We start from the raw sequence: 26479 nt of genomic DNA, 5'->3' as shown, positions 1-26479 counted from the left end.
GGCAGTAATGCCCTGATGGCGGCGGGCAATCTGAGCGGTAGCCTAGGGCCCCCCCAGACCACTGGGCCCTGGGCTACCGCCCAGATTGACCCTATTATAATTCGCCCCTGCCCATGGTAGTCAAGGACTATCGTGCGGCGGCTAATTATTTGCAGGTGTGCAATGATTGTTTAATAAACTGAAGTTGTTGTTATTAGAACTCCTTAATAAACTGTTCTTAATAAACTTGTGGGTAGTTTTCTGTGGGGGCAATTTTCGCCGACATTCTTCTGTGCTGTAGAACATCTCGCCTATAACTATATTATTCGCCCTGCAGAGCATCTCGCGTATACTTGCATAATATCCCTGTCCTGCAGAGCATTTAACCTATAATTCTATATTATTCTGCCCTGCAGAGCATCTCATGTATACATGCATATACTCTCCCCCTGTCCTGCAGAGCATTTAACCTATAATTAAGTCTGTGGGCAATTATCTGTGGGCATTTTTCACATATCATGTGAACATCCTCACCTTGCACCTCAAATATCATAGATCTTAAACTTTGTCATGCTGCAATTGGCAATTTTCTGTGTGGGCAATTTTTCCTGTAGGCATTTTTCTGGTCACCGCTGCAATCAATGCTTCTGCCCCTACTTTATGTTATCGGATGAGGTAGCAAAAACCTGGTGACAGATTCCCTTTAAATACTGGAATGCTAAAACTTTGAACATTTGACGCATTACTTCGGATCCTTTCCTGGAACCTCATGTTTGACCCTTGCACATGTAGTGCACCGCTACAGAGTCATATTTTGGGTGAAGCTCTCTCTTAAGAAAGATCATGTCAGAGATTTTACATTCAGAACACCCTGGTAGTACTGAGCTCTTACAAAACTACTAGATTGTCTTATTTGCGAGGGGTTTGATTAGCCATACTGACATTTTGAAATGTTTACCAATGTGATACCGCTGGGACTTTAAACAGTAGTTGGAAACCTGGACAGGGGTTCACTGGTCATCACCATCAGTGTAATGCTGCAGCCTGACACAAGATCTACCTAAAAGGCAGAACACCTGCGAGCTTACAGTAAGTCAAACCCTGTATTTCTAACAAACGCACGATATCACTTAATGCTAAAAACAAAAAAGTAGCAAGGTCAAATTAAAATTAATTAGCAAGATAAAATGAAAGTGTAAGTTGTATCTTTAGTAATGATAAATACTGATAGTCACTAAATGATCCAACCATTATTATCCACATCGGAACAAGAAATCAGATTCTGCACATTCTCCCTTTGCATGTTTTTCATTCATTTTAATCAGAGAATCATCACCAAGAATTAATAAATGTATCAAGTAAATAGTACTTAACCCCTTCACAACGTGCGCATGTCATGTCCCTTTCTTTTTTTGATGTGGGCTCTGGTGCTGATCCCATATCTTTCACTGACATGTGCCCCTAACAACCGCGAGTGGAATCTCGATCCACCCGCAGCTGCTAAACTGTTAAATGCCTGTTAATCGCTGACAGCGGCATTTAATGTATGTCGTTAATCCCGCCCATCGGTGACCCTGTCACATGATCGCGGGTCACCGATGGGTCGGCATGACAACCAGAGGTCTCCAGCAGACCTCTGGTTGTTATTGCCGGATTGCTGGGCGCGCCACCCAGTGGTCGGCGCTCATAGCAAGTGAGCATTTCTGCTACATACAGGCGATTTGATCATCACCTGTATGTAGCAGAGCCGATCAAAGTACTGCAGCTTCTAGTCTCCCATAGAGACTATTGAAGCAAGCAAAAAGTTAAAAAAAAAAAAAAAAAAAGTTTTTAAAAATATTAAAAAAATAGGAAAGTTCAAATTACCCTCCTTTTGCCCCATTTAAAATAACACAATTAAAAATTAATACATATATATTAATAATAATAATTTTTATTTATATAGCGCCAACATATTCCGCAGCGCTTTACAAATTATAGAGGGGACTTGTACAGACAATAGACATTACAGCATAACAGAAATACAGTTCAAAACAGATACCAGGAGGAATGAGGGCCCTGCTCGCAAGCTTACAAACTATGGGGAAAAGGGGAGACACGAGAGGTAGATGGTAACAATTGCTTTAGTTATTCGGACCAGCTATAGTGTAAGGCTCAGGTGTTCATGTAAAGCTGCATGAACCAGTTAACTGCCTAAGTATGTAGCAGTACAGACAGAGGGCTAATACTGCATAAAGTGTATGAGAACATGATGCGAGGAACCTTTTTTTTTTTTTTTTATTATAAATAGGCCACACAGGGATCGTTAGGTTAATGCATTGAGGCGGTAGGCCAGTCTGAACAAATGAGTTTTTAGGGCACGCTTAAAACTGTGGGGATTGGGGATTAATCGTATTAACCTAGGTAGTGCATTCCAAAGAATCGGCGCAGCACGTGTAAAGTCTTGGAGACGGGAGTGGGAGGTTCTGATTATTGGTGATGAGCGAATATACTTGTTACTCGAGATTTCCCGAGCATGCTCGGGTGACCTCTGAGTATTTTTTAGTGCTCAGAGATTTAGTTTTCCTCAACTCAGCTGAATGATATTGACTGAAAAATGAAAAGGTTTATGGCTCTGGGAAGAAGGTGAGTGAAAAACAAATGCAAAAATGAAAAGGGCTGCAGCGTGAAGGGGTTAAATTAATGAATCCATGTTTCGGTGAACTAATTAGGCTGCCGTCACACTAGCAGTATTTGGTCAGTATTTTACCTCAGCATTTGTAAGCCAAAACCAGGAGTGGAACAATCAGAGGAAAAGTGTAATAGAAACGCATCACCACTTCTGTATTTATCACCCACTCCTGGTTTTGGCTTACAAATGCTGAGGTAAAATACTGACCAAATACTGCTAGTGTGACGGCAGCCTTACTGTCACAAATAGTACTTACTGAATTACCCTGTGCTATAGTTACCTGAGCATAAAGCACCACTTAGACTCCTAATTTCTATTTATATACTTATTCTCATTGAGCCTGAGGTATACAACCCCTGGCAAAAATTATGGAATCACCGGCCTTGAAGGATGTTCATTCAGTTGTTTAATTTTGTAGAAAAAAAGCAGATCACAAACATGGCACAAAACTACAGTAATTTAGTAATTTCAAATGGCAACTTTCTGGCTTTAATAAACACTAAAAGAAAAATGTTGTAGTCAGTAATGGTTACTTTTTTAGAACAGGCAGAGGTGAAAAACTATGGACTCAATTATGTAGGGAAAAAATTAAGGAATCGCCCTCTAAATTTCATTTCCCAAAGCTAACACCTGCATCAAATTAGATCTGTTCGTTATTCTGCATCTAAGGCCTGGGACACACACAACGTATAAAAAAACGGTCCGTTTTTGACAGACGAGAATCGCACAAATGTTACCAAAACAGTGATCCGTGTGCAGTGCAAAGATGCGATTTTCTCGCATCAAATGATCCGTGTGACATCCGTGTGACATCCGTATGGCATCCGTATGGTGAGATTTTCTCACACACTTGCAAAATGAGCAAATAATGGCTGAGCCTTTCCTGTCACCTGCCCAATGCCTGAGAATTTCTCGCAAGTCACACTGATGGTCCGTGTGCTGTGCTATTTTTTCTCACCCCCATAGACTTTCATTGGCGATTCTCGGTCGAGAAACGCTGACAATCGCAGCATGCTGCGATTTCACTCGGATCCTCAATACGGCCGAGAAAATATCGGATGATGGGAGCTGCCCCATTGATTAACATTGGGACGAGTGCTATGCGATTTTTTATCGCATTGCACTCATCCGTATTACGGTCTAGTGTGACCCCGGCCTAAAAGGAGTGATCACACCTTGGAGAGCTGTTGCACCAAGTGGACTGACATGAATCATGGCTCCAATATGAGAGATGTCAATTGAAACAAAGGAGAGGATTATCAAACTCTTAAAAGAGGAAATCATCACGCAATGTTGCAAAAGATGTTGGTTGTTCAGTCAGTTGTGCCTAAAATCTGGACCAAATACAAACAACATGGGAAGGTTGTTAAAGGCAAACATACTAGTAGACCAAGGAAGACATCAAAGCGTCAAGACCGGAAACTTAAAGCAATATGTCTCCAAAACAGGAAATGCACAACAAAACAAATGAGGAATGAATGAGAGGAAACTGGAGTCAACGTCTGTGACCGAAATGTAAGAAACCGCCTAGGTTACAATGAGCTAAGGAAAAGCAATCATGGACTGTGGATGACTGGCTGAAAGTCATATGTAGTGATCAATCGCGAATTTGCATTGGGCAAGGTGATGATGCTGGAACTTTTGTTTTGTGCCGTTCCAATGAAATTTATAAAGATGACTGCCTGAAGAGAACATGCAAATTTCCACAGTCATTGATGATATGGGGCTGCATGTCAGGTAAAAGCACTGGGGAGATGGCTGTCATTTAGTGATGAGTGAATGGCATTGTGCTCGGGTGATCTCCCAAGTATTTGTTAGTGCTCGAAGATTTAGTTTTCGTGGCCTCAGCTGCATGATTTACGGCTGCTAGCCAGACTAAATACATGTGGGAATTCCATAACAAACAGGCATTCCTCACATGTATTCACCCTGGCTAGCAGCCATAAATCATGCAGCTGAGGTGATGAAAACTAAATCTCTGAACACTAACAAATAGTTGGAGATCACCTGAGCATGCTCGGGGAGACCCGAGCACAATGCTATTCGCTCATCACTACTGTCATTACATCTATTTATATAATTGTCTAAGGGTCACATCCGTCTGTCTGTCTCGGAAATCCCGCATTACTGATTGGTTGCGGCCCGGCAGTGCCCCCTTCATACTCCCCTCCAGTTAGCGCTCACACAGGGTTAATGGCTGCGTTATACCGCGGTGTAACGCAGTCCGTTAACGCTGCTATTAACCCTGTGTGACCAACTTTTTACTATTGATGCTTGCCTATGCAGCATCAATAGTAAAAAGATCTAATGTTAAAAATACTAAAAAATCATATACTCACCTTCCGGCGCCTTTCTAACTCCTCACGACGCGATGCTACGCTACGGTCCATGCATTGCGGCCTCGCGAGATGATGACATAGCGAGACCGCTACGTCATCATCTCGCGACACCGCAATGCATTCTTGGGACCGGAACGTAGCAAGGAGCATCGCTAAACGCCTGGCCTGGATCTGGGGGCCGCCGGAAGGTTAATTTTTTTTTTTAACAAGGATATGGTGCCCACATTGCTATATACTATGTGGGCTGTGTTACATACTACGTCTCTGTTCTATATACTGTGTGGGCTGTGCTATATACTACGTGGGCTGTGCTATATACTATGTGGGCTGTGCTATATACTATGTGGGCTGTGCTATATACTACGTGGGCTGTGCTATACACTACGTGGGCTGTGCAATATACTACATGGCTGTGCTATATACTACGTGGCTGTGCTATATACTACGTGGCTGGGCAATATACTACGTGGCTGTTATATACTGCATGGGCTGTGCTATATACTATGTGGGCTGTGCTATATACTACGTGGCTGTGCTATACACTGCGTGGGCTGTGCTGTATACTATGTGGGCAATATACTACGTGGCTGTTATATACTGTGTGGTCTGTGTTATATGCTACGTGGGCTGTTATATGCTACGTTGCTGTGCTATATGCTATGTGGGCTGTGTTATATGCTACGTGGCCTGTGCTATATACTACATGGCCTGTGCTATATGCTACGTGGGCTGTGTTATATGCGACGTGGACTGTTATATGCTACGTTGCGGTGCTATATTTCTCTACTGTATCTGTGCATCATGAATCGTGGTATGTGTTAAAGAGGGGGGCCCACTGAGACTCTTTCGCCCAGGGCCCTCAAAAACCTGGAGCAGGACCTGGCTTCACTGATTGGTCACGCCCGGCCGGCCGCGAACAATCAGCGACAGGCGCAGTCCGGCCGCGAATTGGCGTGGAATTTGAACCACGCTTCGCTAATTGGTCGTGCCCGGCCGGCCGAATCCTGTGTATAAATTGCATTATTCTGAAATCTTCATAAATAAACTACATACATATTCTAGAATACCCGATGCATTAGAATCGGGCCACCATCTAGTCTTCAATGAATGCACAAGTTAATGTTGATATTTTGGAGACTTTTCTTATCTCATCAATTGAAAGGATGTTTGGGGATAATGAAATAATTTTTCAAGATGATAATGAATCCTGTCATAGAGCAAAAACTCTGCAAACATTCCTTGAAAATAGACACATAAGGTCAATGTCATGGCCTGCAAATAGTCCGGATCTCAATCCAATTAAAAATCTTTGGTGGAAGTTGAAGAAAATGGTCCATGACAAGGCTCCAACCTGCAAAGCTGATCTGGCAACAGCAATCAGAGAAAGTTGGAGCCAGATTGATGAAGAGTACTGTTTGACACTCATTAAGTCCATGCCTGAGACTGCTAGCTGTTATAAAAGCCAGAGGTGGTGCAACAAAATACTAGTGATGTGTTGGAGTGTTTTTTTGTTTTTCATGATTCCATAATTTTTTCCCACATAATTGAGTCCATAATTTTTCACCTCTGCTTGTTCTAAAAAAGTAAAGACAAAAAGAAAATAAAGCCAGCTCACCACCCTCCTGGTGCACGGAACCTCCGTCCTGATGAGATGATATGCAGCATGAGAGAAAAAAAAGGGGTCTTTGTTGCAGCTCCTTTAGTAAAATCTTCAATTTTATTTCACAAATTAAAAATCACATGACGTGCTCCGAGACCGCACCAGACGTGCACACAGAAACAGCAAGACGCGTTTCGATCGCAACAGCAATCTTCATCAAAGCTGCTATATGCTCAAAATGGCAAATATTTAAATACAAACCAGACAAACAAATAAGAACAAGCATGGAAAAACAAGAGAAAAATTATATACATAAATACAATAATGACATACCAATAATATATACAATAAAATTCAATGATAATGAAACATGATTTCATTGCATCTGTTTAGTCCGTCAGGAAATCTAGTGCCTAGGTAATAGATCCAGTACGCTTCTCTGGTTAGCAGTTGGCGTCTGACATCTCCACCCGTAATGAACTCATCAACATAAACAATATTGCACAAGGGTATTATTCTGACTCATGGATATGTAGAACGTAGTGGTGCCTGGATAGACCCTTCTTTTTAGGCGCTTCCGTATTCACCTGTACTCACGTTCATACCGATTAATCAGACAGCTTAACTCAGCCACGATCTCATGTAAGAAGACTCCAGGAAAAGAGGGTTGCTTTAACTGAAATTCTTGTATTATGATGAAAGTAGCAGGTAAAAAGGAATATTCAACAGAGGACATGTAGTAGGATGCATACAGATGGAGGAATGATGACAAAATGGAGAATAAGGGCGTGAACAAACATACATCACAAGACTACAGTGAGAGAGTTGGGACAAAATACAGGGAAAGGCAAACTTCTGCCTAGAAAGAAGGAACGAACACAAGCAATGCAAATATTAAATGATTTCTCAAGTCGTGAGACATGACACTCCCCGTCTGAAGTCCTTGGATTTCACGATGTCCGTAATTCTTCGAAGTCGTTCGAAGCTGAAAATGAAAAACAAGAGGAAAGAAAACATGCATGCAATAATAAACATCTAAGATTTTAAAGTCCAAACTCGTTGTTGTCGACCTGTAGATCAAACCGAAAGATAAGTCCAAATATATTAAACCCATCTTCAGATTGGGGAAGCCGCAAACATGCCAACTCTTCCACCAACCCAGAATCCAATGGGAATGTTAACAGTTCAATCCAATGGAAAATGTCAATATTCAATAAACTGGGAGATGAGGAGGAATGCTCCCCGCCGTGAGCAACGTCCAGGAGCATGTTCAGTTCATGTGATGTCCTCCTTTCGTAGAAGCAGCACGAGTTCAGTGACCGGGCGGAAGAAGATTCGGGTAGAGCCCCCTTTTGTCACCTTAACTTCTACCTTACGAGTCTTTCCGTCCTCACTGGGTAGGACCTTGGCGATAAGTCCCATTGGCCAGTCATTGCGATGAGCCTCTTTGTCCATTAAGAGAACGAGGTCTCCTTCTGGGAGAGTGGGACTGGGCGTCTGCCATTTGTGACGGTTTTGAAGCAAGTGCAAATATTTAGTCTTCCAGCGATGCCAAAACACGTTAGCCGGATGTTGTACTTGCCTCCACTGACGTTTGTAAATGTCCTTGTTATCGAAATTCCCAGGCGGAACTGTAGCAGCTCCAGTCTTCTGTGTAAGAAGTGTAGCTGGAGTAAGGATCGTTGGAGCATCGGGGTCGGATGATACTGGAACCAAAGGTCTAGCATTTATTATGGCTGACACTTGGAAGGTGAAGGTGTCCCGTTTGATATCCCACAGTAGACCAAGTCTGCGCTGTGTTGCAGGAACATCAGAACCCAAGTCGAGGTCTTTTAGGTTTGTGGCATGGTCTTCAGATGGAAACGCGTTCATTACCTCTTGACTGTTAGAGATAATCTTGTGGAGTCTGAGGTTTGATGTGGATAGCATTTCCTGTGTCCTGGAGAGTAGGTCGATTGCATCTTCACTTGTGGGCAAGGACTTGAGCCCATCGTCCACGTAGAAGTTCTTCTCTACAAATTGCCGAGCATCGGATCCGTACTCTCTCTCACCTTCCTGGGCTGTCCGTCTCAGACCATAGATCGCCACAGCAGGTGAGGGACTATTGCCGAAGACATGGACCTTCATCCGGTAGTCTATGACCTGATTGTTGACATTATTGTCTTTGTGCCATAGGAACCTAAGATAGTTTCTGTTGTCTTCTTTCACGATGAAGCAATGAAACATCTGCTGAATGTCGGCCATTATGGCGACAGGTTCTTGTCTGAAGCGGATCAATACTCCAAGGAGGCTATTGTTCAGGTTGGGCCCAGTTAGGAGCAGGTTATTGAGAGAGAGGCCTTCAAACTGAGCGCTGGAGTCAAACACGACTCTGATCTGATTAGGTTTGTGAGGGTGATAGACACCAAAGGATGGAAGATACCAACATTCTTCTCCCTCCCTCAGTGGTGGCGCAGGTTCGGCATGATCTCTGTCAAAGATGTTCTGCATAAAGTCAATGAAATGCTTCTCCATCTCTGGTTTCCTCCTTAGGGTACTCTTTAAGGATGAGAACCTTGCAGTAGCTTGTTGCAGGTTGTTCGGCAACCTCACTCTTGGGAAACGAAAGGGTAAAGGAGCTACCCAACTGTTGGAGTCATCTTGAGCAAATTCTGTATTCATAACCTTTATGAACTCTTTATCTTCCCTTGTGGGTGCCAACTTGTTGTCACTACTTGTAGAGTCGAACACTGATGACCCGAGGTTTTCATCCCTGGGCTGGTGCGTGTTCATGTTGTTGAAGGATTCCTGTTGCCACTTGGTGTTGCTCACTTTCTCTTTCACCCAGTAGTGATGTGGGCATGGTTGGAAATGGGTGCTGCGACCATTTGACAAGATGTGTGTTTTGTAAGAGGAGATGTTGTTAGGTCTCTTCATCTTGTGTATGCAAACGTTGCCTACGATTACCCAGCCTAGATCTAAGCGTTGGGCAAATGGTGCGTCGTGTGGTCCGTTAATTTGCTGATGTACCTTGTGCAGCCGGAGAATGTCTCTGCCCAGCAGAATCAGGATATCTGCTTTGTTGTTGAGGGCTGGTATCTTGTTTGCTATCCTCTTGAGATGTTGATGATGAAGAGCAGCCTCTGGCGTTGGGATCTCTTCTCGATTGGATGGAATCTGGTTGCACTCGACCAGTGTAGGTAACGGTATCTCGACGGTGTTCTCGAGAGATGTCGCTGTAAGGCCACTGGCCCTTCTCCCAGAAACCTCTGTAACACCACTGCAGGTACCTAAGGTGTAAGGGTAAGCATTTCCCTTTAAGTTAAACATATCAAAGAGTTCTGACCTTGCAAGTGATCGGTTGCTCTGATCATCCAGAAGGACATACACCTTCACGGCTTTCTCTGGGTGACCGTTGGGATACACATTCACCAGGCAAATCTTCGCACAGGACTTGTCCCAGAGGTCTTCTCCGCAGACTTCTGTGCATGAAGAAGATATTGTGGTATGGCTTGCAGTTTGAGCTGCGTCCTCCCCGCCATGGCTCATGGTGAGGGAAGGAGTAAGTGTAGAGTCAGGACGGAATGGGTGGAGTGCTTGTACGTGGTCCTCACTGTCACACTCCATGCACTTAATTGTAGTTTTACAGTCTTTAGCAAGGTGTTCAGTAGAAGCACAACATCTGTAGCATACCCCGAACTTCTTTAGAAGCTCCTTGCGTTCTTCGAGCGGTTTCTTCCTGAAGCCGATGCACTTTTTTAAGGGATGTGGCTTCTTGTGGATGGGACATTCACGATTTGGGTTCTCTATCTTTTCACCCTTGTTACTGTTGCCTGGGGCTGATGTTGGTAAGGGAAGAATATCCGTCTTCTTCACTGACACTGGACCCCTGCGGTTTCTGTCATTCGAGCGTGCGCTGACGTATTTAGAAGGAGGTGAAGCTGGGCCACTGGATTCTTCGTAGGAAAAGCTTGGGTCGTTCTTACGCTCTGCCACGTCTTTTATAAACTCACAGAAGTAGGAGAATGGAGGAAATGACACTTGATGGTCTTTCTTGTATTTTGACCCTAGTGTAGTCCACCTTTCTTGTACATTGTACGGTAGCTTGGAGATAATGGGATTTACTCCACGAGCAGTGTCCAGGTAGCTGAGGCCAGGTAGGTGGGTGTCTGCCTTGGCCAGCTGGAGCTCTAACAGCAAGTCACTGAGCTCTAGGAACTTTGAACTGTCTTTGCTTGATATCTTTGGAAAACTCTGTAATCGCTTGAACAGTGCATCCTCTATGGCTTCTGGACTGCCAAAGTTTTTCTCTAGTCTTTCCCATGCAGCCATGAGACCAGCCATTGGATTACTGATATGTACAGACCTGAGTCTCTTGACACGCTCTGTGGATTGTGGTCCTAGCCATCTGATTAGCAGGTCCAGCTCTTCGGTAGCAGTGATGCCGAGGTCACTAGTTACGGTTCTAAAGGCATTTTTCCAACCTCTGTAATTTTCAGGTTGGTCGTCAAACCTTGTGAGACCGGTTTTAGTAAGTTCGCGGCGAATCATGTACCTTGCGAAGTCAGACATGTCTGTTCTTTCTGACTTAGGATGCACGAACGTAGGCTGAGCAGTGTTGTACATAGGGGTGGAGACGTCCTGGCCTTGAGACGTGGGTAAGTATGGAGTGGCATATGCAATTAATCCAGCAATCGGTTTGGTGGGTATAGTCTCTGCTACATGCGGAGCTGGCACTGCGCGGTTGTCGAGAGTATAATGACCTGCCGGCATATTGAGTTGCGTGTAGATAATAGCCTGTGGAGTTTGGTGAGATGCGGGGTCTTGGCGCATACTGGAATACGAAGGAAGTTCAAGTTTGGGAGCATTGTACTGACCTTGAATGCAGGGTTCTGTAAGTGGATCGGCATCCTGGTGCCCTGGAGAAGCATGAACGCCACCAGGAGTGTTAGTAATGATCTGCGGTTCGCCATTTTGGCTTAGCACGTAGTCTCTTGTGCGTTCAATAGGGTCTTCTGCCTCCACTTCACACAAACTGATGCTGTCTCTTTGACTCCCACTGATAGCTCGCTCCAGGATCCTTAACTCTGCCATGGCTGTCGCGTGCTCGCATTCCTTCTCCAGAGCTTCCTTGCGTGCTGCATCCGCATCCATTTCTGCTCTCTTTTGTGCTGCGGCTACATCCATTTCTGCTCTCCTTTGTGCTGCGGCTGCATCCATTTCTGCTCTCCTTTGTGCTGCGGCTGCATCCATTTCTGCTCTCCTTTGTGCTGTGGCTGCATCCATTTCTGCTCTCCTTTGCACAAAGGCAGCTTGTATCTTAGACGTTTCAGCCTTAGCACGTGCTCTTATAAGCTGCTCGCTGAGAGTGGAATATTTTGATGAACTTGACCTAGATGAGCGTTTTGAGTGCTTGGACAATTTGGATGAGCGAGTTGATGCATCTGGTGTCCGTGCAATTTTAGCCTCTAACTTGGTTTTAATGTCACGTACGGTGCAGTCTCTTTCAGAATTAAGCTGCTGGAAACTTTGCAATTCGATTAAAGTCTCTGGCAGATTCAGTTTTTTCAGGAGAATAATGTATTGGTCAGTCTTCTCCATATACATTTGGTATGCTGTGCATAATTGTTCTAGGACTCCCTCAAGTGGTAACTCATGAGAAGCAGGCCTTGATACAGTGTCTATGTGATTCAGCACTTTCTCCCACAGTGAAGACACATCACTATATACGACACATTTTGCAGTCTCTAAATTCTCCATGACTTTCCATGTAGGTTTGACTGTACGTTTTCCCCTTTCACTAGCTGGTGGGTGGGGATCTGGGTCTCTTTCCTGTGTTTGTAAGTCTGGTAGGGACATTGTATTCCTTGCTTCAGACATGATTTGATTGCAGGCAGGAAGAGTGGAGGATGAGGGTTATACTTCTCCCTGTTTATCTGCAGTGTGTGCTTCTATGTACGCTGGGGTCTGGCTGTGAACTGGGTTACTATCTATCTGGGAAATGTCCTTTTCCACTGAGGTTCAGCACAGACCTTGAGTTACTGTCTCTGAAGGCAGGCTATTCCTTTTTACTATTCTGACTCATGGATATGTAGAATGTAGTGGTGCCTGGATAGACCCTTCTTTTTAGGCGCTTCCGTATTCACCTGTACTCACGTTCATACCGATTAATCAGACAGCTTAACTCAGCCACGATCTCATGTAAGAAGACTCCAGGAAAAGAGGGTTGCTTTAACTGAAATTCTTGTATTATGATGAAAGTAGCAGGTAAAAAGGAATATTCAACAGAGGACATGTAGTAGGATGCATACAGATGGAGGAATGATGACAAAATGGAGAATAAGGGCGTGAACAAACATACATCACAAGACTACAGTGAGAGAGTTGGGACAAAATACAGGGAAAGGCAAACTTCTGCCTAGAAAGAAGGAACGAACACAAGCAATGCAAATATTAAATGATTTGTCAAGTCGTGAGACATGACAGGTATTCCTTCAAATTGTAAATCATATATTGCCCTGTAAAAACTGTTTTATTAGAAAACTGTTTTATTTTTAAAATACCACCAACCTGTGGTAATCCCAAAAATTCAAAACACCGTGAACAAACTGGTATGGAGACCTAGTAATCCTACACGAATACCTAACCTGGTACCTGCCTACCTGTGGGGGTTGGCGCCCTAGGGGGAACGTTGGTAACAAGCAAGAACAAGTGTATGCATAAAGATAGGGATCACCACAAAGTTTTTAAGAATAACACAAATTTTTATTATGAGAACAACATGCACAAAAACAATTAAAAACATCTAAAAACATACAGCAGAGTAATGGGTCCACCAAAATAACGGGAGAATACCCACAACAATGAGCTTCCCACACAGCTAATACCAATTCTATCACCAATAGACATAAATAACCACTGATCATAATAGCCTACAAACTATATAGGTGCGCTTTAAGCAAATAACTGCTCCACTGCGTCCGTATATGTGTGCATCCACAGCTATTGGTGGCCCATCTGCACCGACCTGTCTGCCCGATGTTGTGGAGCAGTTATTTGCTTAAAGCGCACCTATATAGTTTGTAGGCTATTATGATCAGTGGTTATTTATGTCTATTGGTGATAGAATTGGTATTAGCTGTGTGGGAAGCTCATTGTTGTGGGTATTCTCCCGTTATTTTGGTGGACCCATTACTCTGCTGTATGTTTTTAGATGTTTTTAATTGTTTTTGTGCATGTTGTTCTCATAATAAAAATTTGTGTTATTCTTAAAAACTTTGTGGTGATCCCTATCTTTATGCATACACTTGTTCTTGCTTGTTACCAGTGTTGTTTGGTATGCATTTGGTGATCCCCCTTTTTACATTTATATTTGGATGGTGCCCGCTCAACAAAGAGTCTAGGGGGAACGTTGTGGCGCCCCCACTCCACGGCGGCTGGCCCTACGGTCCCTATGGAACCCTGTAATAAACCCAGGGTCCCACTGCCCAAAAGCACAACTAAACATAGATCAATACTACAACTAAGGATTACTGATCCCCACACTGTGCCATAGAAACAATAAGGAACATGTGGGAGAAATTAACAATGGTAGTTAAAGCCTTAGAGCCCCAATACATACTCCATTAAGTAGTCAATACTACTGCCAAGCAATATGCTGCACACATGCTATCATTGATATGAGTGGATAAACTGGTGAGTATATATCCAGATAGTATATGACCATATAGTACTCATCCAGCCCCAGCATGCCGTCCACCTCTCCCAAGTACCGCCTCAACGCGTTTCGCCTCTTCGGTTTATTAGGAGGCCCTGATCAAGAAACATGTGTCCCTATGGTGTCAGATAGGTATGAACCACCGATTTCGTTACCTCTGATTTAAAAGGTCAGCCCAGGCTCCATATCCGTCCCATTTCCGGTTTCCCCAGAAGACCGCCTACGTCACCTCAGCACACACTGGGAAGCGTACTGCGCAGAATCACTGTGGCACGCATAAAGGATCTCGCGTTGCCATCAGCAGCTCTCGCGCATGTCCACTGCAGCTAATACCTTCCCCCATGCTTCACGTGTGTGAGTACATCACCAGGCTCATTGCGCTTGCGTCCAGGTGGAACGCATACATTGCGCTCCAGCTCTCAAATATCAGCTGGATGTTTCTGGGTAAAAACATGACTGCACAATGCTAATATTAGCATTAAAAGACTCCCCTTTTTTTTTCTAAAAAAGTAACCATTACTGACTACCACATTTTTTTTGTTCTTGATTTCTTTTAGTGTTTATTAAAGCCAGAAAGTTGCCATTTGAAATGACTTTAGTTTTGTGCCATGTCTGTGATCTGCTTTTTTTCTACAAAATTACACAACTGAATGAACATCCTCCAAGGACGGTGATTACATAATTTTTGCCAGGGGTTGTAGGGGTCCCATGCTACTTATGCATAGTATTCATGGAGGTACATAAATGGTGCAGAAAATCTGCAACATCAAAAACTCTGAAAAAGATCATTGAGCGAACTTAGCCTGATTCATATGTTTTTCTCTTTGCTCAAGGAACCCACTTAATCATGGGCAGAATATGCAAATTCATATAGTTTCCCATGTTTGCTCTGAACTTAAATGTACAGTCCAACTGTTGGTATATGGTGCAGCCTTAACCTTTAGTACATATCTTGCTTCTTTGTTTCACAACTTGCTGTTGTCTATATTATTTTAACACCTTCCTGACCAGATAGATTGCAGATGCCATGTCACATTTGAAGAGCTCATGACATGCCAAAACAGCAGAAATCCTCACAAAAGACCCCATTTTGGAAACTACACCTCTTGGGGAATTCATCTAGGGGTGTAGTGAGCATTTTTAACCCTCAGACAATTCACAGAATTGTATAACATTGGGCTGAGTGAATGGAAAATTACCATTTTTTTCCCACTAAAATGTTGCTTTCGCCCCAAGTTTTTAATTTTCAAATGGGCTAATAGGAAAAGACGAACAGTACAATTTGTTGTGCAATTTCCCCTAAATACGGCAATGCACCATATGTGGTTCAAAACTACTTTTGAGGCACAGTGCAAAGCTCAGAAGAGAAGGAGCACAATATTGGAGTTCAGATTTTGCTTGACAAAAGGGGTATACGTGACTCATGTGAGCTAAAGATAAAGCCTCCTTTTACCTTTTAAGACACAACTCCAATCTCTGCCCGTCCCATATAAGATAACGTACCCAATAAACACTCGGATCAGTTTTTGGATTTTAAATGGCCACAGCAGCCTTTTATTAACATAAAATATAAAACAATTTTAACAATAAACGACCAAGAAAGGACGGTGGTCCTCGAAGCCCGAAATGATACACTTCAAATATCCCAATTCCACATGGGCCACCCAGGTTAAGTCTTACCCCCAGCCGCTATGCACCAGCTCAGGGATAGCTAACAACCAACCTGGTCAAACCAAAAACCCGTCCAAGGGTCCCATGAATACCACACCAGCGGGATATCCGCACCCCGCCTACTTGAATTCACCCAGGGGGAGTCCAGGACCTCTCAAGATCCCCCTCATTAATCCGCCATTTTCCACTTCCACCGACTTCGAGGACCTCCTCCCCCCAACGTAAATGGACTGACACCTCAGCTATTTATGTCCCTCCACACCTTTAGGCCCCTTTCAATGCCGTCGTGAATGGCCAACACTACATATCCGTACCCACCGCATTCAAGTGAACTCCATCCAATCTCCAAAATGCACCTTCGCCTGACTCCAGGTCCACATGCCTCACCACTAGTGCCCCATTTCGAACCATAAACTGGGATATTGCCCTGTTCATTTTTATCCTTGCTCTATTTACTTTCTCAATGGATCTGGCACCAAGCCATACCTTACGCGGGATAATATCAGACCAAATCACCAGAACCTTTGGGAACATAGACCACAACCTCAACATATCAAATTTAATGTCCCTGATCAACTCCCTACCAGGCCGTTTCCCAAAATCATTCCCGCCTAAGTGAACAACGACCACCTCCGGCACCCTATCCAACCGAACAAAACAGTGATATTCAGCAACAGTTGCTTCCAAACCATTCCCCTTGTGCCGATCCAACAAAGCGTCACTGACTCCCGAGGAAAACCCAACTGTCGCCCATCCGGACGAACCGCTGCTCTCAAAGCTGCCCAGAACACTAATGAGTGCCCCATTATCCAAACAAGCATCCGACTGTTCACTGAAACAAAAGAAAAAATTGACAACAAATATCAGAGAACCACAACGCAAAGCCATCTAATATCATTACAATAAATCCGGACGAACATAAGCAAAACCTCACAGATTCCCAACGACCAATCCTCTTAACCATCTCATCACCTAAACCCATTCTGGCCGCCTCTGTTTCTGCCCCAATCCTAAAGGAATGTCCGCAATAATCTGTCGTGGGGATACCTCCGGCTTCCAAACAACGCCTAAATACCGTGATAAACTGAAATCGCGACACAAAAGAGCCATCTTCATGAACCAGAAATGGTTCACTCAACACGCCGCCCTTATCCATGTACTTCTTTACGCAAGACACAGGACATAATGGGGAACCATCCACTCCAAATAACACCACTTTACACCCCTTACCAAACATATCGGTTTTTGAAGAGCAAATGAATATTACCACCCTATCACCACAAACATCCATGTCCTCCCTTAGCCAAAATTCCTTTTTAACACCTAGAAGGACTAATCAACTCTCCCAACCGAAAAGCCCCAAAGAATGCAAGCGAAAAAGCCGCTTTAAACAAATCCACCTCCCAATCCGAAAAACATATCCCAGATAACTGCCGTCCAATAACCAATAATACCTAATAAGAAACGGGACGTCTGCCATCTAACGCCTTCCAACCTTTTTTCCAGCCCCTTACCACCTGAAGCACAACAAACGATTTCGTTATGTCATTGAGACCTCTGACCTTAAAACCAAATGACAGACCCGCCAAAAATGTATTCAACTGCGATACTGACCACCTTGCTTCCCAATAATGACCAATGAACAACAATAAACTACATTCAATTTCCATCTCCTCCTCCATAGACGCCCTCCATGACTCCTACAAACGCCAAGCCAGACCGTATTGAGTCCACGATTTGTCCGACAGCGACCTGGAAAATAAATCCCTTATGGCAGGTTCCATAACTCCGCCGGAGAATCCAGGCCCGATGCCTCAGCTTGTGGTGCCAACTCCCGGAAACTATGCCACTGAAATTGAGAAAGAACGTCAACAATGGGGTTAGGCACAACCGGACTGACCTCAGACACAATCCATAAGTTAAATTTTAGACCCAAGAAAACCAAGCGTTGCAAAACTTTTACCACAGCTGGCGTTGATGCTGACAATGCATTTATGGCACATACCGCCCCAAAGTGTCCACAAGGAAAACAAATCTTTTTGTTTTTTACTTTTTCTCCCCACATTGACAGTGCCACGACCCTTGGGAACAACTGAAGCAATAGCCGGATTGACGTTACAACCAGCTCCCTCCACTCCCGAGGTCATTCCGCCGCCATCCAACTCCCCTGAAAAAACAAGCCAAAACCACGTTCCTTGACAATGCCAACCAAGAGACCCAAAGTTTCTGCATACACTACTGGCTGTATCCAAAGAGTAAAAAACCACAAGGAGAACAGTGTACTAGTCTGAAAAAAACATGAATATAAACTTTATTACATAGCAATATAAATAACAAAAGTAAAAAATGACAGCAATAGCTAAAATTGGCTAACACACCTCAACTGCCTAATGGGGGACGGAGCAGTACAGAAATCATGACAAAAATAATTACTCTAGTAAATGCAATGCATATAACTAGGTGTCCATCATAATACAAGAATGGAGCCACAAAATATATGCCACCTAGTCAACAAATATGCCGCATTATAGGGAATCTTCCGCTAGGGGTTACATCTGAATCACGTATTTCAGAGATTTACATGGAAACCCCAGTGCAAGCGCTCAGCGCAGAGAGCAGGATATATGTGAGCCGAGCCTTACAGCGATCTTTGGGAGGCAGAATGAATACATCAACAGCAAGTGAAGAATTTGGTATATTTTTTTACGCCATTCCTCGTGCATTATATGTAACTAGACGACTTTATTCTTCGGGTCCAAATTACTGGCACAACATGTCCATCTTGAACTGTCCTCCCACATCTCCTCCTGCTCCCTCTTTGACCGGATACAATCTGGCTTCTGACCCCATCACTCAACTGAAACTGCCCTAACTAAAGTCACCAATGACCTACTAACTGCCAAGAGCAAGCGACACTACTCTGTCCTACTTCTCCTAGACCTGTCTTCTGCCTTTGACACTGTGGACCACTCCCTTCTGCTAAAGATCCTCTCATCTCTTGGCATCACAAACTTGGCCCTATCCTGGATCTCGTCATATATGACAGACCGAACATTCAGTGTCTCCCTCCCCCACACCACTTCCTCACTTCGCCCCTTGTCTGTCGGTATTCCTCAAGGCTCTGTTCTAGGACCCCTAATCTTCTCCATCTACACCTTCAGCCTGGGACAGCTCATAGAATCCCACGGTACAATCTCTACAATGATAACACACAGATCTACCTATCCAGACCTGACCTCACCTCCTTACTTACCAAAATCACACACTGTTTGTCTGCTATCTCGGCCTTCTTTTCTGCTCGCTTTCTAAAACTGAACATGGACAAAACAGAATTCATCATCTTTTCCCCATCTCACTCTACCCCTCCACAAGACCTATCCATTAATGTTAACGGCTGCTCACTTTCCCCAGTCCCACACACCCAGTACCTCGGGGTGATCTTTGACTCTGCCCCCTTTTTCAAGCCACATATCCAAGCCCTTGCCTCCTCCTGCCATCTCAAACTCAAAAATATTTCCCAGATCCGTGCATTCCTTGACCACGACACCACAAAAACACTAGTACTTGCCCTTATCATCTCTCGCCTTGACTACTGCAACCTCCTACTCTCTGGACTCCCCTCTACCACTCTGGCACCACTCCAATCCATCCTACACTCTGCTGCCTGACTAATCTACCTGTCTCACCGCTATTCCTCAGCCTCTCCCCTCTGCCAAGCCCTTCATTGGCTTCCAATCGCCCAGAGACTCCAGTTCAAAACCCTTACAATGACATACAAAGCCATCCATAACCTGTCTCCTCCATACATCTGTGACATGGTCTCCCAGTACTTACCTACACGCAACCTCCGATCCTCTCAAGATCTCCTTCTCTACTCCCCTCTCATCTCTTCTTCCCATAACCGCATCCAAGACTTCTCCCGTGCTTCCCCCATACTCTGGAACTCTCTGCCCCAACACATCAGACTCTTGCCTACCATAGAAAACTTCAAAAAGAACCTGAAGACTCACCTCTTCCGACAAAGCTACAGCCTGCATTGATCCTCAAACTACTGAACCCGCGCACAACCAGCTCTACCCTCTCCTAGTGTATCCTCACCCATCCCCTGCAGACTGTGAGCCCTCGCAGGCAGGGTCCTCCCTCCTTATGTACCTGTGTGCCTTGTTTTTTTGCTCATGTTTAAATGTATTTGTCTATATTTGCCCCCTTTTCACATGTAAAGCACCATGGAATAAATGGCGCTATCAAAATATCTAATAATAATAACTAGACAACTTTATTCTTCGGGTCCGTGCGATTCCAGCGATACCAAATTTATATTGTTTTTTTTTGTTTGGCTGCTGTCACACACTAAAAGACGCTTTTTATTGCAAAATTGGCGTTTACTGAAGGGGTTAACTAGTGTGACAGTTTTATAGGTTAGGTCGTTCCTGACAGGGATCAGAAATATGTGTACTTTATTGTTTATTTACTTTTACATAACTGTGTATTTGTTGGTATATATTTTTTTGTTGTGTTTACTTTTTTTTTTTTTACTTGGTCCTTCTGTGGGACTTTAACTTTTTTTTTTTCACTCTGATCGCTGATATAATACATTGCAAAGCATCAGCATTAAAATGCATTATACTTATCAGTGCTACACTAACAGAAGCCTCTTAGACCATGCCCTGGTTGACACAGGGGTTGTCATGATGACCTCTAGTTGCCATAGCAACAATAGGGTCCTTGTAATGTTGTGGGGGCGTCGATCGGAAGGGAGAAGCACCCTTCTTCCCCAAGCCTTGAAAATGCTACGATTGATATTGATTGTAGTATTTAGGGGGTTAAAATGTCCAAGGCAGTGCCAGCACCATTCCTGACAGTGACAGCTGGATATTGACTTTAACTTAAGCCGAGCTCCCGGTGGCAATCAAGCGAGCACAGCATATGTGCCCGCTTGATCGCCATGAGGTACCCTATAACTCAAAGATCGTGAAGGGGTTAAAGGACAAAGGTAATTAGAACATAATTTAAAGTTTAAATTAGAGGATTTTTTTTATCTTTAAATACCGTATATATTTGAATTTGGTCTTGTTTTAATCTATTCTTTTACTTAACACATCTAATTTGAAAAAAAAAAATTCCAATTTTTTACACTGGGTGCTCGGGATGTTCTACACTTATACTTCCTGTTCTTTCAGGAAATCCACATCATTAGACTAAATTAAACCACATCCTTTGTATTGAATTACCTAATGAGCATGTGCAAAGATTGTGAAAGGAGGGAGACCAGGGGCAACTGTGATATCCCCAATTGTGACAGGTGGATCATTTCATTGTTATCCTGACTGTGATGGTACTGTAAAGAAAAGGAAGTATGAGTCTAAATTAGACCACTGTATAAATTGCAAGATTATTAATTTTTGTTGTACAGATTGTGATATGGAAGAGAAGCATTGCTAAGGAATATAAATAACAAATTTATACCGGCTGCCTTGTTGTTTCTTTCAGGCATGAATCTCTTGTTGCGATGGATCATTTTTGCCTTGTTACTTCTGTATGTGACTGGTAAACCTTATAACATAGATGGCTTGTCACAATATGGTAATGGAGTCAACAAGACCGTGGAAGGATCTCTTCAGGCTGACTCTGCAAAAGGAAACCAGACATGTGGCCAACTCTTAAAAGATTCCAAAGAGTTTCTTCGTCTTGTCCAACCATCTTCATCGTGGCTTCTGAAGCCTGCCATGGCACTCGGATTGTTGCAGATTAAATGTTTAACTAGACAGGATCATTTCTGGGGCGATTTAATTAAAGATGAAGCTGCAAATAAGGTGTTTAATATAATGGCTGAGCAGATAAATTCCTCGATTTATGAAACCACTACTAACTCTCACAATCGCACACAAAATATTCAGAAGCTTGCCTTACTAAGATTCAATTTGGAGTCCCTGAATATTAATACTCTGACCTCATCAAATCGCCAGCATTGCTCTAGTATCCAACAAGAAGAGCATAATCTTGTCCTGAAAGGTTCTATTCTTGGGGTCCATTCATCCCTACAGCATGCGAAGAACCACTGTGATAGGCTAGGACATGTTTGTGCCGGAATTTCTTCTGATACCTTTCATCTATTTCAATGTGTGGCAAGAAATGGCGGATACATCATACCTCATAATGGATCAAAGTTATGGCTCCAACATTGTACTGGTGAACACATAAGGAGGCGTTCTACTGATCCCGAGTGCCATAGTGAAAGTGAATTGCACATTCATAATGTCATGCAGTGGATTCCAGTAGTCAGTGGCTATTATAACACAGGGAGTGCTATCTACTATGCCACACAAGGGTGTACTGTTTATGCAGAGGATAGAGCCATTGAAGCCTCCATTGATTTAGGCTATGACACTTTAATTGCTGCCACTGGGGGAATTTCTGGGGCAATAGGTACAGGAGTAGGCATTGCAACAAAACCCGCAATAAAAGCTGGCGTAAAATCAGCTATAAACTACCTTAGAGGGATGTGGTCAGACTGAACTTGGTGCCTTCCATAAATGATTAATATGTATGTACAGTTGAAACCAGAGGTTTACATACACTATATAAAAAGACACATATTCAGGTTTTTCTCAATATCTGACATAAAATCAGAATAAACCTTTCCTGTTTTAATTCAATTAGGATTACCATAATTATTGATATTTGCCAAATGCCTGAATAATGAGAGATAATGTTTTAAGGCTTTTTATTACTTACTGCAAAGTCAAAAGTTTTCATACATTTCATTAGTATTTGGTACCATTGCCCTTAAACTGAATGATTTGGGTCAAACGTTTGTGATATCCTTCCACAAGCTTCTCACAATAGTTGGTCGAAATTTAGGCCCATTCATCCTGACAAAACTGGTGTAACTGATCCAGGTTTGTAGGTTGCCTTTCTCGTACCTGCCTTTTCAGCTTTGCCCATACATTTTCAATAGGATTGAGATCAGGGCTTTGTGATGGCCACTCCAAAACATTGACTTTGATATTCTTAAGCCACTTTGTTACCATTTTGGCAGTATGCTTTGGGTCATTGTCCATTTAGAGACCCATTTCCGCCCAAGCTTTAACTTTCTGGCTGATGCCTTCAGATGTTGCTTCAGTATTGCCACATAATCTTCTTTTCTCATGACGCCATCTATTTTGGGAAGTGCACTAGTGCCTCCTGCAGCAAAACAACCACACAACATGAAGCTGCCACCCCGTGTTTCATAGTTGGGATGGTGTTCTTAGGCTTCCAAGCTCCTCCCTTTTTCCTCCAAACGCAACAATGGTCATTAGGCCCAAAAAGTTCAATTTTAGTTTAATCAGGGCATGTATCCAAAAATTAAGGTCTTTGTTCCTGGGTGCAATTGCAAACATTAATCTGGCTTTTTTTTTGGACTAATGGCTTCTTCCTGGCAGAGTGGCCTTTCAGTCCATGTTGATACAGTACTCGTTTCACTGTGGATATTGACACAATCTTACCAGCTTCTGCCATCATCTTCACAAGTCTTTTGCTTTTTTCCTTGGGTTGATACGCACACGTCGGACCAAAGCACGTTCGTTCATCTCTGGGACTCAGAACCCGACTCCTTCCTGAGCGGTATGATGGCTGGATATTCCCATCTTACTTGTACTAGCATATAATTGTTTGCACAGATGAACGAGGCACCTTCAGGTACCTTGAAATTGTACCCAAGGATGAGCCAGACTTGTGCAAATCCACAATTCTCTTCCTGATATCTTTGCTGATTTTTTTAGACTTTATCATGATGCTACACAGTGTGTTTCAGGTGTGCATTAAAATACATCCACAGCTGTGTCTCTAATTACCTCAGATGTTGCACACAAAAAAAAAAAAATCAGAAGCTTCCAAACACATATCATCATATGGGCAGTCCAGAATTGCTTAAAGACATTGCAATCTTAGTGTATGCAAATTTTTGACTTTGCAGTAAGATATAAAAGACCCTTAAAACATTCCCTCTCTCTCATTATTCTGGTATTTGGCAAATATTAATAATTTTGGTAATTCTAATTGACCTAAAATGGGAAGGGTTTATTCTGATGTCATGTCGGATAGTGAGAAAAACTTACACTATATAAAAATACACATATACATGTAAACTTCTGGTTTCAGCTGTATATCAGACTAGATTGCTTTGCTCCTGAGCTCAGAATAAGCAGTTTTCTTTTGTTCTTATTGTATGCCTTGTAAACAATACAGTAACAAAAACTAAAATGGCCATGTATATGAGGCTTTATACACTGTGTGCAGAACTATTAGGCAAGTTGCATTTTAGAGGATTATTTTTATTGTTGATCAACAACTATGTTCTCAATCAACCCAAAAGACTCATAAATATCAAAGCTTAATATTTTTGGAAGTTGGAGTGTTTTTTTTAGATTTGGCTATCTTAGGAGGATATCTGTTTATGCAGGTAACTATTACTGTGCAGAATTATTAGGCAACTTAATAAAAACCAAATATATTCCCATCTCACTTTTTTATTTTCACCAGGTAAACCAATATAACTGCACAAAATTTAGAAATAAACATTTCTGACATGCAAAAACAAAACCCTCAAAATTTAGTGACCAATATAGCCACCTTTCTTTATGATGACACTCAGCAGCCTTCCATCCATAGATTCTGTCAGATGCTTGATCTGTTTACGATCAACATTGCGTGCAGCAGCCACCACAGCCTCCCAGACACTGTTCCGAGAGGTGGACTGTTTTCCCTCCCTGTAGATCTCACATTTTATCAGGGACCACAGGTTCTCTATGGGGTTCAGCTCAGGTGAACAAGGGGGCCATGTCATTATTTTTTCTTCTTTGAGACCTTTACTGGCCAGCCACGCTGTGGAGTAGTTGGAGGCATGTGATGGAGCATTGTCCTGCATGAAAATCATGTTTTTCTTGAACGATACTGACTTCTTCCTGTACCAATGTTTGAAGAAGTTCTCTAATCTTTAGATAGTGGATAACGTACCATCCTGAGAATAACCTATATGGCACACTGGAAGGGTGTCTGATAATCTGGACTCTTCTACCAAAATAATAGAAATAAACTGGATTTTGCATTTTTATATAAGCATATATTTTGAAACTATATTCATGGTTTGCATTGAGAATATGATCACACTCTCATGAGGATGATTATAACATTGTTTTCTTCTTTCACCAATGACACTTACCTGTGACAGACACATGGTCCAGATGCTAATTATCACATCTAACATGCTCTGCTTTTACTAACATAGGGAATCCAGACCTGACAAGTTCCCTTTAAGGCTAGGGCTACACAGTGACTTTGTTCACTCGGTGCCGCTGCTCTATTGTAGTGCTATGCAATTGAATAGGGGCACCTACAATACCACAACCGTGACAATCAAGTAGCAAAATTCAGATTCTATTGGATTTTTTGTGACTTGCTGCTTACAGTAGTGTAGGTGCTGCAATGTGTCCCCATTCACTTATATAGCGCTGTGAACAGCTCTGAGTGAACTTCAGGCACATGACTGCTGTCGGGGTTAAAGTCGTTGTGTAGTCCTTGCTGAAAAATGTTGACAATACTTTAGTACTGATGACCTATATTTGGAATAGATCAACAATATTAGATCAGTGGAGCTAATCTGCAGTACTTGGAAGCAACCACGAAAACAATGTAAGGAGCTGTGATGTTCCACTTCCTACACTGTCTACATTCAGAAGCCACTAGAGCTTGTAACAGCTGATCGATGGGGGGCCGGGTGTCAGACCCCAATTGAACAGATATTGATGCCCTAAAGCAGTGTTCCCCAACTCCGGTCCTCAAGAGCCACAAACAGGTCATGTTTTCAGGATTTCCTTAGTATTGCACAGGTGATAATTGCGTCACATGGACAGGCAAGCATTCAATCACCTGTGCAAAGCTAAGGAACTCCTGAAAACATGACCTGTTGGTGGCTTTTGAGGACCGGAGTTGGGGAACACTGCCCTAAGGATAGGATATAAATATAATAGTAGTGGACAATCCCTTTAAGGTGAACTGCCTAGATCTGAGATCCTATCAGCTGTTCTTATAGCCATATTGTGCTTCTTGTTTATTTTTAGGCTTTTTTTTTCTTTTAATAATTATATGAATAAAATAACCAATAAAAGATTATGTGGCTCTTCCAATTCTAAAAATGTATATTTTATACAGATGAACCTTTAGACTAATGCACTTCTGTTCCATAGGACGTGTCTGACACTTGTCCAGGTGATGTCCCAGGCAAGTTCAATCAGGGCAATCAATGCTATTGATACTCTTTGTTTCCAGGACATCCATCTACTATGGTAACCCTATGGCCGGCTTCACACTCAGCGTATGAAAATACGGTCCGTATATTACGGCCGTAATACGCTGAAATGTCCCGAAAATAGTGGTCCGTAGCTCCTCCGTAGGCAGGGTGTGTCAGCGTTTTTTGCGCATGGCATCCTCCGTATGTAATCCGTATGGCATCCGTACTGCGTGGTTTTCTCGCAGGCTTGCAA

The 26479-nt window shown here is 42.9% G+C and overlaps 1 protein-coding gene across 1 annotated transcript; it reads left to right on the top strand.

Moving 5' to 3' along the window:
- The first annotated feature begins 1007 nt into the window (after positions 1 to 1007).
- Positions 1008 to 24332, top strand: APOF (apolipoprotein F). Its single transcript, XM_069760231.1, has 2 exons — positions 1008 to 1068; positions 21447 to 24332. The coding sequence occupies exon 2, from the start codon at positions 21449 to 21451 to the stop codon at positions 22469 to 22471; it is 1023 nt and encodes a 340-aa protein (XP_069616332.1). The 5' UTR covers positions 1008 to 1068; positions 21447 to 21448; the 3' UTR covers positions 22472 to 24332.
- The last annotated feature ends 2147 nt before the right edge of the window (positions 24333 to 26479 follow it).

This window comes from Ranitomeya imitator, chromosome 3 (genome assembly GCF_032444005.1).
Source record: "Ranitomeya imitator isolate aRanImi1 chromosome 3, aRanImi1.pri, whole genome shotgun sequence".
Lineage (NCBI taxonomy): Eukaryota > Metazoa > Chordata > Amphibia > Anura > Dendrobatidae > Ranitomeya > Ranitomeya imitator.
Note: the sequence above shows the minus strand (reverse complement) of the source record. Positions and strands in the feature narration are given on the sequence as shown.